The following is a 19,474-nucleotide window of genomic DNA, read 5'->3' on the forward strand; positions in this document are numbered from 1 at the left end:
GCCGTTCAGTGTGTATGTTCTGCACGGATTATTGTTGCCAAGGTGCATGATCTTGCATTTTTTCGCATTGAAGCCCAGCTGCCAGGTCGTGGACCAATGTTCCAGTAAAAGCAGATGTAATGGGTCAATTTGACAAACAGAACAGTAGCAAATCACCTGGACCGGACAGTATACATCCCAGAGTGCTGATAGAACTGAAAAATGAATTTGCAGAGTTATTGTTAGTAATTTGTAATTTTGCTCTAAAATCCAGCATTGTACCAGAGGACTAGAGGGTGGCCAATGTGGCCGAGGTTTCAGAGGTGATACAAGAAATTATAGACCGGGAGTCTGACGTCCGTACCGGGCAAAATGGTAGAGACTATTATAAAAAACAAAGTGATAGAACATATAAATAAGCATGGATTAATGAGAGAAAGCATCATGGATTTAGTCAAGGGAAATCTTGCCTCACCAATCTACTGCATTTCTTTGAAGGGGTGAATGAACATGTGGATAAAGGTGAGCCAGTTGATACTGTCTATTTGGATTTTCAAAAGGCATTGGATAAAGTACCTCATGAAAGACTTCTGAAGAAATTAGAAGTCATGGGATAGAAGGCAATGTCCTATTATGGATTAATAACTGGATGAAAGACAGAAAACAGAACGTAGGTTTAAATGTTCAATATTCTGAATGGAGAAGAGTAAATAGTGGGGGTCCCCAGGGGTCTGTGCTAGGACCACAGAATTTTAACACATTTATCAAAGATCTAGAGATAGGAATAACTAGTGAGATAATTAAATTTGCTGATGACACAAAATTGTTAAATCACAAGAGAATTGTGAAAAATTGCAAGAGGAACTTGGGAGACTGGGCGTCTAAGTGGCAGATCAGCTTTAATGTGAGCAAGTGCAAAGTGATTCATGTGGGAAAGAGGAAGTCGAACTATAACTACGTGATGCTGGGTTCTGTCCAGGAAAGGGATCTAGGTGTCGTTGTTGAGGATACTTTGAAACCCTCAGCTCCATTAGCGGCATGGCTAAGAAAGCAAATAGAATATTAGAAATTATCAGTAAAAGAAAGGAAAACAAAAATGAAAATATTATAATGCCCTTGTATCAATCTATAGTACGGCTGCACCTTGAATACTGTGTACAATTCTGGTCACCATATCTCAAGAAAGATATAGCAGAATTAGAAAAGGTACAGAGAAGGGCAACAAAATTGGTTAAAAGAATGGGACGACTTCCCTATGAGGAAAGGCTAAAGTGGCTAGGGCTCTTCAGCTTGAAAAAGAGATGGTGCAGGGGTGATATGATAGAGGTTTATAAAATAACGAGTGGAATGGAAAGGGTAAATCACTTGTTCACTCTTTCCAAAAATACTAGGACTAGGAGGTATGTGATGAAGCTATTAAATAGTAAATTTAAAACAAACCAGAGAAAATATTTCTTCACACAACGTGTAATTAAATTCTGGAATTCGTTGCTGGAGAACATGGTGAAATCAGTTAACTTAGCAGGATTTTAAAAAGGCTTGGATAATTTCCTAAAAGAGAAGTTCATTGGCCATTAGTGAGATGGCTTGGGAAAATCCACTGCCAGTCAGGAAACTGCTCAGCGCCGAGCAGCAGCGCCAAAACGTGCTCCTGCTCAGTGCTGCTCAGTGGCTGATAGAACTGGAACTCGTGGCGGCCACAGCAGTGGCCTACTGACCGGGTTAGCAGTGGGGCAGGAGCTCGGAAAGCTCGCTTCTGCCCGCTGCAACTCTGGACCACCAGGGATTGGCAGAGGAGGTATGACAGACAGGGTGGGGGAAGAGGGGCAGGGTGCAGAGGTAGTGAGGGAAGGAAGAGGACTGGGTGCAGAGCCTGACAGGGGATGGAGGGGATGCTAGGTGCATAAGAACATAACATAAGAACATAAGCAGTGCCTCTGCCGGGTCAGACCAGAGGTCCATCCCGCCCAGCAGTCCGCCCCCGCGGTGGCCCAACAGGTCATGACCTGCCTTAATCACCAGTAGGGGCCCCCTTGCCCCCTAGGTTTTTTCATCGAAGTCCTATCTTCCCATCAATGTCCTAACCCTCCGGCCTTGCACCTGCACGACCTGGTGAGCTGTCTATACTTATGCAACACCCCAGCACCTCCCTCAGTACCCCACGATCCCCTTTTCCCTCAGGAATCTGTCCAATCCCTGTTTGAATCCCTGTACTGTACTCTGCCGGATCACTTCCTCCGGGAGCGCATTCCATTTGTCCACGACCCTTTGGGTGAAGAAAAACTTCCTTGCATTTGATTTGAACCTATCTCCCTTCAGTTTCTCTGAGTGCCCCCTCGTACCTGTCGTCCCTTTTAGTCTGAAGAACCTGTCCCTGTCCATCCTCTCTATGCCCCTAAGTATTTTGAAGGTCTCTATCATATCCCCCCTGAGCCTCCTCTTTTCCAGAGAGAAAAGCCCCAGTTTATCCAGCCTCTCAGCATATGGGAAGTTTTCCAGCCCTCTTACCAGTTTCGTTGCCCTCCTTTGCAGATTCTGGCAGGGCACTTGAACATATTAAGCTGCCCGACTTATATTCGAGTCAACCATTTTTCCTCCTTTTGGGGGGAAATGGGGGTCTCAACTTATATTCGGTTCGACTTTATATTCGAGTATATACAGTACTGCAGGATGCACTAAAATGTCTTGCGGTAGTTTCATATTTGAGTACACTGATTGTAGACTATTTCTTGTATTTACCTTTTGGAGGATATGTGTCATAGGTGGAGAATGCTCACATTACTGCATGCTAATTGGTTAACATGGGAGCTCTTAGCACCTTCTAACCAGGAAGCGGTAAGTGCTCCCACATTAGTGCTACGCACTAATGACAATGCTAGCAGACGTAACTGAAAATAATTAACATGGAAACACCTACTGCCTAGGAGCCCTTAGTACCTACTAAATAGGACGCCTAGGCTCTTGTGTTAATTATTTTCAGTTGCCAACAATAGCGCATAACCTGAAATTTAAAAATATCAATAAAACCCTTTTTTTTTAGGAACATGCTAGATTTGGGCTTAGTATGTAGGAAAGGCCTTTGTTAGGGCATGCTAAGCCCATTTGGTAGCACATCTTAGTGAAAAGACCCCTAAGACATAAACCAACTATTTGCCAATTATTTAATCTAGCCCCATGTCAGAAAGGGTCAATGAATATAGTGTTTACCTTGGGTGATACACTGCTGCAGATGTCACTGTATTATAGCAGCTCGCATTTTGAAGGAGGGAACCAAATGGTACATATTACACCAGTTTTAAATCAACTTCATTGGTTGCTGGTAAAATGTCGAGTACAGTATAAGATACTGATGTTAATCCATCAAATTCTTTATGGGCAGGTACTTTTATATTTACATAAAGTGCTATCTTTGTATATGCCTAATAGATCTTTGAGATTGGAATCAACGATGAAATTGATGGTTGAATCTGTACATTATGTGTTAACAAGTCAAGCTACATTTTCAGTTGGAAGGTCAAGATTATGGGATGCATTGTGTCACACCCCGGGTTCTTGCCGATGTTGCAAGCCCCAGGAAAATGACCAAAACTCCAGTCCCACGTGTCCCTTGCTACTAAGGGATCCTCCAGGTCTTACTTTTAGGCATGCATGCAAGGAATACAGGTTTCAGTCAGAATGTGAAAAACCAAAAATAGCTTTATTTTAGTAATGGTAACATAATTCAAAAACATTCAGGCATCAGCCTTGCAGTGCCGTATGCAGTCATAGCACATGACATCAAACTCATAAAGGTTCCAAAAACAAAACTTGAATAACACTGCAATTACCAACAGTCCCTGCTTCTGGGCTTGCAAGCTTATGGGTCTTAGTTCTCTTCACCAGAGCAACAGTGTTTTAAATCAATATTCTTTTATCCAAACAGTTCATTTGTATGTTTCAAAAATCATTAATATATCACAAGCCTTCAATAGCACATGTACGTTTCCCTTCTCTGCAATAGTGCACTTGGGATTAGCCACAGCTGAGAGAAAACAACGTGCTGGCTCAGCTTGGCAATCAGCCAGGAAGTACAAACACTCCTACCACGTTATATATTTCAGGGCTTTAAAGAAAACTTCTGCATTTAAGCTTTCAGGGAGAGTTTTAAAACTGAAGTTTCTAAACTTTCAGATTCCCTAACAGCACAGAGGAATGAACAGCATGAGAAAACATCCAGGTTTAAACTCACTATATTTCCATAGGCAATGGCTGAGTTTCAGTGCATGCCTGGCTTGCCTGGGTGTCCATTGCTTCCTCCTCTGGCTGCTCCCAAGGCTCCCTGATATGAACTGCGTCATCTGCTTCTAGAATGGGCCAGTCTGAGAGAGTCTGGCTCTCTCCAGCTTCATACCCTCCTGGGTATTCCTCTCCTGGGTGCCTCGTGAGTCTGGCTTCCCTTGGCTGCTTCCCTTTCTCTGTTCTCAGCAGGCTCATTATATCTGATGGAAAACCACTCCCCTTCTGAGACTGTGGGGGAAGGGTTTTCCACCCACTGACTTGCTCCCTACTTTCACAAATGGGATACTTTCTAGCCCTGGTTTTAACTGGCTGTTCAAATTTCCTAAGATATTTAACAGTGTCAGGATAAGGTTTGCCTAGAGTGAAACTTTCACACTTATCCTGCCCTGTTTCTGCTATTTCCATTTCCCAGTCAGAGCTAGAGTCAGCTTGATTAATTAATTGGTCAGTCACCTGATCCGCTCTCCTAGGTGGCTTGTGCACATTTCTGCTCACTGGGACAAAACCAGGAACGGATCCGGGTTTATTGTGGGTAAGACCCGACATGGACCTGGGTTTGTCACAATTGCCAGGTAGTTTAAGATTATACATAAATGCTGTATATTTTAAGCGATTACTTAAAATTCACTTGTCTATGGCAGAGTATTACAGCTGAATACTAACACTAAGAAAGAAGTATGGAATATGATGCAAAATATGAACTGTTTTTATTTCTTGTATGTGTACAATTTGTTGTTTGAGCATGAATTAGGTATGTTTTTACTGTAACTGGCCTAGGTGTTAGGCAGCTAAGACATTTTAAAAAATAAATAAATGGCTGCATTTTGGGAAGGAGAACATGTTATAAAGGGGGATCCCTCCCATCTCAACAATCACCCAGAGTGTAACTTAAACCTGTTCACAATAGGTCTGACTCCCAACCATCAATGCTACAAATTCATATTACTAACAAAAATGCTTCACTTACTTGTTTCCTAGTGCGTGTTTTCCCTGTCCGCAGTTTAATATACCGAGCTATCAACTCATTTCGACCTGGAACAAGAAAAGAAAGTACTATGAGATTTGGAATTTGATGCTATCAATTGATGTATGGCTGGGTATACACAGAGGGACATTTTTGAAAAGTCATCTAAGTCAGAATTGGGACGGTTTGCATATAACATCTCTCAAAGCTATTTTCAAACAAGAAAAATGTCCAAATTTTCTGTTTGAAAGTGGCTGAGATGGACATTTTTGTGCCGAGAGCATCCAAAATGAATTGCCATTTTCCAAAGTAAGACATTCAGCTTATGAACAACAGAAGAGTGTGGTACAGTGGTTAAAGCTACAGCCTCAGCACCCTGAGGTTGTGGGTTCAAACCCATGCTGCTTCTTGTGACCCAGCGCAAGTCACAATCCTCCCATTGCCCCAGGTACATTAGACAGATTGGGAGCCTGCTGAGACAGGCAGGGAAACATGCTTGAGTACCTGAATAAATTAATGTACCAACTGTTCTGAGCTCCCCTGGGAGAACAGTATAGAAAATTGAATAAATAAATAAACAAGGATGGGGACATCTGTTTGGCATAAGTTTTAGAAAAATGACTAAACAGACACCCAGGCAGAGCAGAAGGGTAGCTTAGAGCAGTGGTTCCCAACCCTGTCCTGGAGGAACACCAGGCCAATTGGGTTTTCAGGCTAGCCCTAATGAATATGCATGAAGCAAATTTGCATGCCTATCACTTCCATCATATGCAAATCTCTCTCATGCATATTCATTAGGGCTAGCCTGAAAACCCGATTGGCCTGGTGTTCCTCCAGGACAGGGTTGGGAATCACTGGCTTAGAGGTTGGGGCAATAGACTTTAAAACAAGAAATACCCAAATAATCTGCCAAAGTGGTTAGTGCTCCTGGGTTTTAAGGTGGGACATTCCAAGAAATAGTGCACTATATGGTATCCTGCCCACTCTGATATTTAGCACATATATCAGAATCCCATAATCCCATCATTTTTTCCTCTAAGCTTGGTAGCATATACATTATGTAATAGCTTGAACTGAGATTCATGAAGGAGCACATTGGGGGTAATGCAAAAAGCAGAAACGAAACTCTGAACAAGCTCATGTTCTGTAACAACCACCCCCTGTAGAGAACTCCAGGTATTAGCCAAGGTGGCAAAATTGGGGAAAGACCTATTTTCCTGCCCAGTCTGTATCACACTGCTAATTTATTGCAATTTACTGGCATTTGCATGAAAAGGAGGTCTAGTTAAGAGAGGTATGAACCCCATGACTAAACTAAACTAAACTAAGCCTTAAGTTTATATACCGCATCATCTCCACGGAAGCGGAGCTCGACACGGTTTACAAAGCTTATAAATACAAGAAGAGAGGGGAGAGAGAGTTTACAAGAGCATATGAAAAAGGGGGGAAGTAAGCAGGAGATGTTATATATTAGAGAAAAGCCAGGTTTTCAGTTGTTTTCGGAACAGTTGGAGGGAGCCCAGGTTCCGCAGCGGGATAGTGAGATCGTTCCAAAGGCCCGTGATTTTGGAGAGGAGGGATCCCTGCAGCACTTGAATATAGTACCTCAATTGCAGATCCGAAAAGAAATGATGAGTATGGGATAGTCTATGTTGACTGACAGGCGCAAAGGAGGGGATGCCAGATCCAGCAGAGATCACTTGTTCCACATTTCTGCATCCTCTCTTAAGTCAAATATCAAATGGGGATTTACCCTGTCCCCGCCCCCTGGGAAATCTGAATTATTTACAAATTACACAAATGGTGATGGGCCTACCACTCCTTCCAAATTGTAACACCACCACTTTCAAGCAGTGCAAAGAGGTTTTAGGAGACTTGATACAGGAACTTGTTTTGTTAAGGAGCGAATACTATTAAAAACAGAACACACTGAAGAAGCCATACCCCACACATAAACCGAGGCGTACTTATAATTCCAGTATGAATCTCGCGGACCCAAAAGAGGAGTGCTGCCACATTATAAAGCCAAAGGTCAAGTAAATTTATTCCCCCTTGTTCCTTATTCCTGGCAAGTTTGTTATAGCCTGTATGAGCCCTACAACCTCTCCAAATGAAGGAAGAAACCAATCCCCAAAAAGAAGATTCATCCTTGGAAGAGATCCAAATAATAATAATAACCTTATTTTTCTATAACGCCAACACCCAAAAAGTTCTAGGCGGTTCACAGAATAAGAGGATTGGACATTCCAGTGATGATACAAAGCACACAGAAAAGCAGTACAGTATTTCAATAGAGAAAAATACAATTAGAAACTATGACATAGTCATCAATCAAGTAACAAATTTTTTGAACAAATAGGTCTTAACCAATTTTGCTAAAGGTGCAGTAAGATGCAGATTGTTGAATCAGGTCATCTAACCATACTTGAACTTTACCTGCATGATAAGACAAAGATCGATCAAAATATTTTTTATAATGGCAATTTTTGGGATTAGGAAAAGTAAATAAACCAGTAGGCCTAATCGAACAGTACCATTCAAAATGAGAGCGGAGATAAAGCAGAGCTAGTCCACATAACAAATACAGGCAAATACAGGCAAATTTGAAAAGTACTCTTGCTTCCATTGGCAACCAGTGCAGCTGACGGTATTAAGGGCTAACATGTTCCTGTTTTTTAATCCGAAAATTAAACAGACTGCTGTATTTTGGATTAGCCTTAATCTTCCCAAGACGGTTTTATAAGCTCCCAAATAGATTATATTGCAATAGTTAAAATGAATGCTTGAACTAGTAATCTGAAAGAAGTAGGGTCAAAGTATTTTTTGATGGAACGCAACTTCCATAATGCAAAGAAACATTTCTTTACAAGCATATTAGTATGCTCCCCCAGGGTTAAATGGCAGTCAAGTATGACTCCTAAAATTTTAAGAGACAAGGCTATTGGATATTCTTGTTCTCTTAAATAGAGAATTTTATCTGTAATTTTATCGTTTAGCCAAAAAGAATCTGGTTTTTGCAGTGTTTAATTTCAATTTCAATTCAATGATCCATTGTTCAATCTGATTTAGGATTAAAGTAATCTGATTTTTTATTTCAGTGGTAAAAGAAATGACTGGTATCAGTATTGTGATGTCATCAGCATAAATGTGAAAGATTACATTTAAGCTTTGTAAAAGATTGGCCAAGGAAACAACATAGAGGCAGCATCAGTGCCCGTGCTCCCCCTTAAAAGGAAGGGAGCCAACGGTGTGCAGCCGTTCGGCAAGCGGCAAAGGCAAGACTCAAGGCGAACAAAGTCATGGGACCAGACAATTTGCACCCAAGAGTGCTCAGAGAATTGAGCAATGTCCTGGCGAAACCGTTGGCTGAGCTATTCAATCTCTCCCTAAGTAAGGGGAAAGTTCCCCTGGACTGGAAATTAGCTAATGTCGTTCCTCTGCATAAAAAGGGTTGCAGGGCAGAGGCTGCGAATTATAGACCGGTGAGTCTCACATCAATAGTGTGCAAACTCATGGAAACACTAATTAAAAGCAAATTGGACACGATCTTGAATGAAGGGAATCTTCGGGATCCCAGTCAGCATGGATTCACCAAGGGTAGGTCCTGCCAATCCAATCTCATCAGCTTTCTTTGATTGGGTAACAAGAAAGTTGGACTTGGGAGAGTCTTTGGACATCGTGTACCTGGACTTCAGTAAAGCTTTTGACAGTGTCCCACACCGCAGGCTGCTAAGCAAGATGGAATCGATGGGGTTAGGAGAGACACTAACTGCATGGGTCAATGATTGGCTGAGTGGCAGACTTCAGAGGGTGGTGGTTAATGGTACCCTCTCTAAAACATCGGAGGTGACCAGTGGAGTGCCGCAGAGCTCAGTCCTGGGTCCACTCCTTTTCAACATATTCATAGGGGATCTGACTCAAGGGCTTCAAGGTAAAATAACACTATTCGCCGATGACGCCAAACTATGTAATATATTAAGTGAATGCAGTTTACAGAATTATATGGCACAGGACCTGCTTACATTGGAAAGTTGGTCCTCAACCTGGCAGTTAGGCTTCAATGCTAAGAAATGTAAGGTCATGCACCTCGGAAGCGGAAATCCATGCAGGACGTACTTCTTGAACGGAGAAACTTTAACTAGGACTTCAGCAGAACGAGATTTAGGAGTAATCATCAGTGCAGATATGAAAACTGCCAATCAAGTGGAGAAGGCTTCATCTAAGGCAAGGCAGATATTGGGTTGTATCAATAGAAGTTTCGTCAGCCGAAAGCCTGAAGTTATGATGCCGTTGTACAGAGCTATGGTGAGACCTCATCTGGAGTACTGTGTGCAATTCTGGAGGCCACATTACAGTAAAGATGTGCACAGAACTGAATCGGTTCAGCGGATGGCCACCAGGACGATCTCGGGGCTCAAGGGTCTCTCATACGAAGAGAGACTGAACAAATTGCAGCTCTACACTCTCGAGGAACGTAGGGAGAGGGGAGACATGATCAAAACATTTAAGTACCTCACGGGACGTGTCGAAGTGGAAGATGATATTTTCTTTCTCAAGGGACCCTCGGCCACAAGAGGGCACCCGCTCAAACTCAGGGGCGGAAAATTTCATGGCGACACCAGAAAGTATTTCTTCACAGAGAGAGTGGTTGATCATTGGAACAAGCTTCCAGTGCAGGTGATCGAGGCAGACAGCGTGCCAGACTTTAAGAATAAATGGGATACCCATGTGGGATCCCTACGAGGGTCAAGATAAGGAAATTGGGTCATTAGGGCATAGACAGGGGGTGGGTAAGCAGAGTGGGCAGACTTGATGGGCTGTAGCCCTTTTCTGCCGTCATCTTCTATGTCTATGTTTCTATAATGGTTAAAAGGAATTACATATGTTTAAGCAGAATAAAGAGTGTAAAATTAGATGCATTAATTGCACATTGCCTATACGTACACTTAATGCAAAATGTATGGTGTGCATGTACATCTAATCCATGCGATTTCTTTCAATTGCTAAAAATTCACATGACCACATAGGGCCTGGTTCTATAAAAGGTGCCTAGGTTAGGCGCCACTAAACACCCTAACCACGGATCCCTAGCGATGCCACAAGCAATTTGTTTGTTAATGGGTTAAATGGCACTGTAATTGACCACACTATTAAAATCCCATTAAAAACAACTTTAAAATATCAATTAAGGCTTTGCACGGATATCCACACGGCACCTAGTGACACCTAAGTTGAGGTGTCCTCCAACGCCTAATGACACCTACCTGAAAAGCAAGCATGATTAGGGGTGAAGAATAGGCATGGTTGACTTAGACATCACTAGGCATTGTAGTTAGGTGCCATAAATTAAGCCAGGAAAATCCTGGCCTAATATACCAGTGCCTACCAGCGATATCTACAGCCCCAAGTACGTGCCTCCCTCCAGCAGGTGTTTACCTTCTTCTGGCTGGCTCCCTCCTCCTTCCAGCCACACAAAGCTGCGGGTGGCGGCTTCTACGCACGTCCCGCGGCTAAGCCGGAAGCCTTCCCTATGATGTCGGAGGAAGCTCCTCCCAGAAGGAAGTCCTCTGGCTCAGTCACGGGACATACGTAGGAGCCGCCACCCGCGGCTTTGGGCAGAGAAATGACTGCGGCTGGAAGGAGGAGGAAGCCAACCAGAAGAAGGTAAACACCCACCAGAGGGAGGCAGGTACTAGGGGCACAGAATGGAGAGAGAGAGGGGCGCGTTGAAACTCAGGAGGGAGGGAGAGGAGTGTGTTGGAACACCGAAGGTAGAACAGGACCCCCCCATTCGTAAGTACGAGTCCGGCGTAAGTCAGATGTTCGGAAAACGGGGACTTCCTGTATACCTAAAAGGCAACTAAAGGTGTTATACCTAGTTTAACTGCTTTGACTTTTTTTTGTTAAAAATTGCAGTATATCAAATAAACTAACTGTAACTGTAGTCTAAGGAAATCAACAATTTTATTCTGCCTAAATGTATACAAGTAGCTTTTAATCATATGTTCAAACTTGGCATATGAGGGTACTTTGTGTTTGGAAATTGTATTTGAAAGTGTGCAAAAAATACACATAACATAGCAGTTTTGACCTTATTGAAACTTTATCCTACAAAAATTGGATTGACAATCTGAGGATAATATAAACTACTTGCATACCCAAGCACCAAGGCTCAGTTTTAACATAGTAACATAGTAGATGACGGCAGATAAAGACCCGAATGGTCCATCCAGTCTGCCCAACCTGATTCAATTTAAATTATTATTATTATTTTTTTTCTTCTTAGCTATTTCTGGGCGAGAATCCAAAGCTTTACCCGGTACTGTGCTTGGGTTCCAACTGCCGAAATCTCTGTAAAGACTTACTCCAGCCCATCTACACCCTCCTAGCCATTGAAGCCCTCCCCTGCCCATCCTCTACCAAACGGCCAAATACAGACACAGACCGTGCAAGTCTGCCCAGTACTGGCCTAGTTCAATCTTTAATATTATTTTCTGATTCTAAATCTTCTGTGTTCATCCCACGCTTCTTTGAACTCAGTCACAGTTTTACTCTCCACCACCTCTCTCGGGAGCGCATTCCAGGCATCCACCACCCTCTCCGTAAAGTAGAATTTCCTAACATTGCCCCTGAATCTACCACCCCTCAACCTCAAATTATGTCCTCTGGTTTTACCATTTTCCTTTCTCTGGAAAAGATTTTGTTCTACGTTAATATCCTTTAAGTATTTGAACGTCTGAATCATATCTCCCCTGTCTCTCCTTTCCTCTAGGGTATTAAATTTGCTGTTGCTATGATATTTGGTGTCACTGTCTGGTTAAGTGCTGCTGAATATCAGTGGATAGGCAGGCATGAGTGATTTAACCAGGCAAGAGAGTTAAATCATTTTGAATACTGACCCCTAAGTCTTTCCAAAAATATCTCACTACTCCTTGTATGAAATTACGATATACAGTAATTTATACCTTTGCCTGATCACAACTGAAAACAAAAAGACAAAAAAAACTACTATTTGAAGGATAATCTTCCTAGCTCAGGGATCTCAAAGTCCCTCCTTGAGGGCCACAATCCAGTCGGGTTTTCAGGATTTCCCCAATGAATATGCATTGAAAGCAGTGCATGCAAATAGATCTCATGCATATTCATTGGGGAAACCCTGAAAACCCGACTGGATTGCAGCCCTCAAGGAGGTACTTTGAGACCCCTGCCCTAGCTGTAGTTCACTTCTGCATAGCAGATATGTTACATGTGTTGCACTCAGCCTGTAGAGAATGACACGGGGACAAAGTTGTCCTCGTTCCCGTGGGATCTCTCTTTCCCTGTCCCATCCACATGAGCTCTGTCTCTGCCCCATTCCTGCAAGCTCTGTCCTCATTTACACAAGCCTCAAACACTAAGGGGTCCTTTTACTAAGGTGCGCTAACCAATTTAGCGCGCGCTAAAGATTAGCGTGTGCTAAATGCTAAGGTACCCATTATATTATAATTATGATTAATGAGAGCTTCTATACTGCTACTAATGACTGGGGAGTCAATTCAGAGTAGTTTACATGAGCTTCTGCAAAGGTGTTAAGAACATAAGAGTTGACTCCGCTGGGTCAGACCAGAGGTCCATCACGCCCAGCAGTCCACACCCGCAGCGGCCCATCAGGTCCACGACCTGTTCAGTGGTCTCTGCCTTTTCCTATAACCTATCTCTAATTTTATCAGTACCCCTCAATCCCCTTATCCTTCAGGAATTTATCTAAACCTTCCTTGAACCCCAGTAGCATGCTCTGCCCTATCACAACCTCCGGGAGCGTGTTCCATGTGTCCACCACCCTCTGGGTAAAAAAGAACTTCCTAGCATTTGTTCTAAACCTGTCCCCTTTCAATTTCTCCGAGTGCCCCCTTGTACTTGTGGTTCCCCAAAGTCTGAAGAATCTGTCCGTCTACCTTCTCTTTTTTTTTTTGTAATTCTTTATTTAAATTTTCAAATAAACAACAATTGTGCTTAACAGGCAATTTACGGTATTAATACATCCAATATTTCTTTTGATAGTCATAATAATTCAAAAAAAATAATACAAAAATAAATCAATTTTCATTATTGGATCTATATATTAGCAAAAAAGAGGTAACCCATACTTTTTAACATAGTCCTCAATTTACCTTCTCTATGCCTTTCAGGATTTTGAAGGTTTCTATCATGTCTCCTCTAAGTCTCCGCTTTTCCAGGGAGAAGAGCCCCAGCTTTTCTAACCTGTCAGCGTATGAGAGGTTTTCCATACTTCTTATCAATTTAGTTGCTCTTCTCTGGACTCCCTCAAGTATTGCCATGTCCTTCTTGAGGTACGGTGACCAGTACTGGACACAGTACTCCAGGTGCAGGCGCACCATTGCCCGATACAGCGGCATAATGACTTCCTTCGTCCTGGTCGTGATACCCTTTTTGATGATACCCAACATTCTGTTTGCTTTCTTTGAGGCTGATGCACATTGTGACGATGGTTTCATTGTTGTATCCACCAACACACCCAGGTCTCTTTCAAGGTTACTTACCCCTAGCAATGATCCCCCCATTTTGTAGCTGAACATCGGGTTCTTTTTCCCTACATGCATGACCTTGCATTTCTCTACATTAAAAGCTCATTTGCCACTTTTTTGCCCATTCTTCCAGTCTCGTTAGATCCCTTTGCAGGTCTTCACAGTCCTCCGTGGTTCTAACCCTGCTGCAGAGCTTGGTGTCGTCTGCAAATTTGATAACCTCACATTTCGTCCCCGTCTCCAGGTCGTTTATGAATATATTGAACAGGCACAGTCTCAGTACCGACCCCTGCGGAACTCCGCTCATGACCCATTGCCAGTCTGAGTATTGGCCCTTCACTCCAACCCTCTGTTTCCTGCCCACCAACCAGTGCTTAATCCATCAGTAGACGTCCCCTTCCACCCCGTGGTTCCACAGCTTCTTGAGCAGCCGTTCGTGGGGTACCTTGTCGAAGGCTTTTTGGAAGTCAAGGTAGATGATGTCAATGGATTCCCCTTTGTCCATCTGGCTATTTATCCCTTCAAAGAAGTGCAGTAAGTTTGTGAGGCACGACCTTCTGTTGCAGAAGCTTCTATAGAGATGTTGTGAGGTGTTACAATGCATGGGCTCTATACTGAAATACACAGAGCTCTGTGGTGGTGTTACAGAGTTATTAATATGGGCATGGTTATGCCAATAATCCATCATCCCACTTATATGTACATGTTTATACCAAATCAGTTGTCCTATGCTTGTATACATGTAATACTAGGTTTACTATATTCTATAGGTGACAATTCTTAGCATTTAACATGCGCTAAATCGGTTAGTGCGCCTTAGTAAAAGGACCCCTAAGTGCACTAAGTGTTTGAGGCTTATGCAGATGAGGACAGAGCTGGCAGAGAAAGGGAGATCCTACAGGGATTTAAAAAAAAATTGTCTCAGTGTCATTCTCCTGCAGATCAGGTGCCAGTCCATTTTTCTGTTTTCTAGGCTCCAGTATTACAGCAACAATTTTCATCTTATCTATGTTGGGACAATGTTCACAAGTACCTGCAGACTTTGCATCAGTTTTTAAAGCAAAAGTATGCCCATGTACGATTCACTTTGAAACCTGTTGTGTGGACACAGAGGACTTCTACTTTGAAAGTGATCCAAAGGCCTGGGTTAAAAGTACCTGTAGATTTTGTCCCAGTGCGGACCATTTGAATATTGCCTCCTTGGTTCCTTTTTGTTTATTCTGAGAGGATGCCTTCTAACCTGGAGTCAACAAGCAGAAAAATAGAGGGCAACAAGTTAAAAAAAAAAAAATTTGTGACAAACTGAAAATCTAGAAAATCACCAGGTTAGGACCCGTGTAGTAATCATTCTAAAGTGACTCCTTCCCATATCCCATGAAGGCCTGGCAATCTGTTTAGCATTTACCACCAATGCAAGGTCATGCATTTGGGCTGCAAAAATCCAAAGGAACGGTACAGTTTAGGGAGTGAAGAACTTATGTGTACGATGGAAGAGAGGGACTTGGGTGTGATTGTATGTGATGATCTTAAGGTGGTCAAACAGGTTGAAAAGGTGACGGCGAAAGCTAGAAGGATGCTAGGTTGCATAGGTAGAGAGGTATGGCCAGTAGGAAAAAGGAGGTATTGATGCCCTTGTATAAGACTCTGATGAGACCTCATTTAGAATATTGTGTACAATTCTGGAGGCCGCACCTTCAAAAAGATATAAAAAGGATGGAGTTGGTCCAGAGGAAGGCTACTAAAATGGTATGTGGTCTTCATTATAAGGCATATGGAGACAGACTTAAAGATCTCAATCTGTATACTTTGGAGGAAAGGCGGGAGAGGGGAGATATGATAGAGACATTTAAATACCTACGAAATATAAATGCGCATGAGTCGAGTCCCTTTAATTTGAAAGGAAACTCTGCAATGAGAGGGCATAGGATGAAGTTAAGAGGTGATAGGCTCTGAGCAAATACTTTTTTGCAGAAAGGGTGGTAGATGCATGGAACAGTCTCCCAGAAGAGGTGGTGGAAACAGAGACTGTCTGAATTCATGAGGGCCTGGGATCTCTTGGAGAAAGAAAGAGATAATGGTTACTGCAGATGGGCAGACTAGATGGGCCATTTGGCCTTTATCTACCATCATGTTTCTATGTAACCTGAAGGCTGTTTGCTCTCAGGGTCATAAACCCTCGTCTGGAATCTGCTGTAAGCTGTCACAAGCTGTCAGATGGCTCATTTTTTAAAGCCCCTATAAAATATCATTCAGTAACTCGATCACATGTATTCTCAGAATAACTCTCAATGAGGCCTGTCATAGCACAACGTACCCGCCAGCCGTTGTGTCTTTTATATCAAAATCAAGCATAGGGTTTCAGAGTTTCAGCCAATGGTATTACTGCCTCTCTCTCTTTTCACTCAAGGTCTCGTCCTGGAGGCCCACTAAAAGAGGTATGTCATGAGGATTTGATCTACTTATTGGATACGATAACTTGCTGCTCATCTGTCACTCACTTTCACAGAATTTTTCATTCTGCTGTCAATCATCTCATTCTGCTTTCTATCAATGTTTTTGGGGAAAGAGGTAAGGAGGCATGCTTGGGTTTTGGCATGGAGCAATAAATACAAATATAAATAATCCAAGCCAAAAGCATCTTGAATTTTATCTACCTGCTCTGTACAGAGAAAATAAAGAAACAAATATCAAAATGTATTAGGCTGAGAGCAAAACACATCTGACTAACTAAAAAAGTCATCTTATACCTTAGTCACACAGCAATTCAGTTCTCTCCATGAGGTATCCAACTGTACACCGCAAGATTGTAATGAGAGTTGATTTATACCAAGCACTAGATTCATATATTGATTCAATTCAATCAAGGATTTCTCATGCCGAATAAAGAATTGCCTATGAGGACAGAGTACTCTGGTCCTTAAGAAATCCCCTTGAAACCAGCCCCATAAATGAAAAGCATTTCAGGGTTAACTTCTGACAATAAAACATTGAAGGCTCTTTGGTGGATTTGTTTCAATGTTTGTTTGTATCTGGGACCTAGTCTTTACCTTTTTCAAAGAAGGTTAGGCAATCAACAGGACAATATATCTCATCAATAGGATTGCAGCAGGGTTATGGTCCATTTGTCCAGGTGTGGAAAATATTTAGAAAATGTGGGCATCCGTATGTTATTAATGTCTTTTAAACTAATGATATGTTTTGGTGATGTACTTGGTTATGATTTATTTAAAGTGTTTGGGGTGAATCTCATTTCAAGAAAAATGCTGTTAGCATTAAATAACAGCATGATATATCACCAAGAGTTTCAGGAATCAAGACAAAAGATTACTTTTCCTTGTCATCATTATCTTTTTTTTTTTGGGGGGGGGTGGGGTGTTTGCTTTATTTAACATGGGAGGATTTTGTTTGGCCTTTTGTTTTGAATTTTTACTTGGGACTGTCTATTTTCCAGCTTTTTTTCTTACTTTTATGACTCTGTCTATTTTTCAGATTTCAGCATTTTTCCCCTTTAGTTTTCATTTTACCTATTTTTCCTCTCATGCTTGTTAGTCATTTATATATTTATGGTCTGTTTAATACTTTTTAAAATTTTACTTGATCTTTTTTTAAATCACCCCACCCAGGTTGCCTCCCACTGGACCTGGCAGCAGGTATCAATTTTTAGACCCTTTAATAATCTGGTGCCTATAAATTTTTCCAACCCTGCAGAACAAACAATGGGAAATCCATGCTCTGGTCTCTATAGTATCCCATCATGGACCTAGGAATGACTTGACAAGAAAAGAGAAATCAATCTTGATATTCATTCCTTGAACTCCTCATAACAATCAATCTATTCTTCTTTCATTATTTATTTATTATTATTATTTATTTAAAAATGTGTATACCGCATACAACTATGTGGTTTCCATATGGCATACATAGAATCTTGTTTCCCTCCAATTATCACTTATAGCATAGGCCCTCTTTTACAAAGGCCGGAAAAAAAAAAAATTTCTGGACCTTTCATCTAAAAAGTCCCCTCTGAAAATTCTTAACAAACTGTATATTGTAATATTCGCAGTATTTTTTGTAATATTCGCTGTACTTTTTGTAATTTGCTGTATTTTCGTAACATTCGCTGTATTCTTTGTAATTCGCGACATCTCTCAAACAGGTCCTCTCGGGAATTTTCTTAACAAACTGTTTATTTTATTTTTCGCTTTCTTAAAGTTTCTGTACTCTGTATTTCCTCTGACTATCTGCATATTGTAACTCGCTGAATGTCCAGCTCTCTTGACTGTAAACTGCCTAGAAGTCGCAAGATTGTGGCGGTATAGAAGAATAAAGTTATTATTATTATTATTGGTATGACCCAGTAAGGCTATTCTTATGTTCTTATGGTTGGGACAGCACAGTTTGGTGGCAGGCAGCAGCAAGCACAGCAGTGCTAAAGAGGATCCTGGACTTGGAGTCCCTCCCACAGGTGCAGCACCTCTCCCATTTCTCTCTATCAGCCTCCACACACACACAGCTCCAGCAGCTTCTCCCTTTTCTTCAGCTCCAGCAGCTTTTCCCTTTCCTCCAGCTCTAGCACCTCTCCCCCTTTCCTTCGGTTCCATCTGCCCCCTCACATGGGTCCAGCATATCTCTCCCTTCTGTCCAACTCCAGCCTCCCTCCTGCAGCGATCTCCCTTCCCTTCAGTTCCAGCCCCCACCCGTCCGTGAGCCCAGCACCATTCTTCCTTCCCTCTAGCACCAGCCCTGTTCCAATTCCAGCCCCCCTGCTGTGCCCTTCCTTCCAGCCCCAGCCCATCTCTGCCTTGCATTGTCTTCTCTTCATTCCTTCTTTCTCATGGGTCCAGTATGTCTGATCTCCAGCCTTCCCTTGTAGGTCTGACACCTCCAGCACCATCCTCGGTGTCCAGCGCCACCAGCCCCCCCCCCCCCCATTCCCAGTTTCCAGCACCTAATTCCTACCTCCAGCACCAGACTGCACTGCCCTCTCTCCTTGCCATGAGTCTTCTCTTTCCTCCCTCCTTCCCTACTGTTGCACATACCTTCTCAAGCCAGACATAAGAACATAAGAAATGCTTTCACCAGATCAGACCTTAGGTCCATCTAGTCCGGTGACCTGCACACGTGGAGGCTAAGCTAGGTGTTCCCTGATGAAGACCTTGTTAACCCATATCACTCAATGTGATTTGCAAGAAGGTGTGCATCCAACTTGCCCTTGAATCCCAGAATGGTGGTCTCCGTCACAACTTCCTCAGGGAGGGCATTCTAAGCGTCCACCACTCGCTGTGTGAAACAGAACTTCCTGAGATTTGTCCTGGGCCTGCTGCCCCTCAGTTTCAGTTCATGACCTCTTGTCCGTGTCACATTGGACAATGTGAATAACAGTGTTTCTTGCTCTAATTTGTCGAATCCTTTTAGTATTTTAAAAGTCTCTATCATATCCCCTCGCAGTCTTCTCCTTTCGAGGGTGAACAATCCCAGTTTTCCGAGGCGTTCTTTGTAGCTCAAATTCTCCATACCTTTTACTAGCTTCGTGGCTCGCCTCTGCACCCTCTCAAGCAGGGTTATATCCTTTCCTCTGCCGGGTCCCTCCAAGTGACCATTTCCTGTTTTCACAAAACAGGAAGTTGCATCATAAGGCCACAAGCAAGCCTGTTTGGGATCATCTGGTTCCAGAAGGTATGCACAGCAGCAGGCAGAGAGAGAGGGAGGAAAGAAGACTCAGGGAGTG

The 19,474-nt window shown here is 42.5% G+C and overlaps 1 protein-coding gene across 1 annotated transcript in view; it reads right to left on the reverse strand.

Moving 5' to 3' along the window:
• TEAD4 (TEA domain transcription factor 4) overlaps nt 1–19,474 on the reverse strand; it is a 250,246-nt gene that overhangs the window by 138,698 nt on the left and 92,074 nt on the right. Inside the window, 1 exon segment of the mRNA XM_033951410.1 lies at nt 5,225–5,289. Within this exon segment, the coding sequence (XP_033807301.1) occupies nt 5,225–5,289 (65 nt within the window).

The sequence above is a fragment of the Geotrypetes seraphini genome, chromosome 7 (genome assembly GCF_902459505.1).
Source record: "Geotrypetes seraphini chromosome 7, aGeoSer1.1, whole genome shotgun sequence".
Lineage (NCBI taxonomy): Eukaryota > Metazoa > Chordata > Amphibia > Gymnophiona > Dermophiidae > Geotrypetes > Geotrypetes seraphini.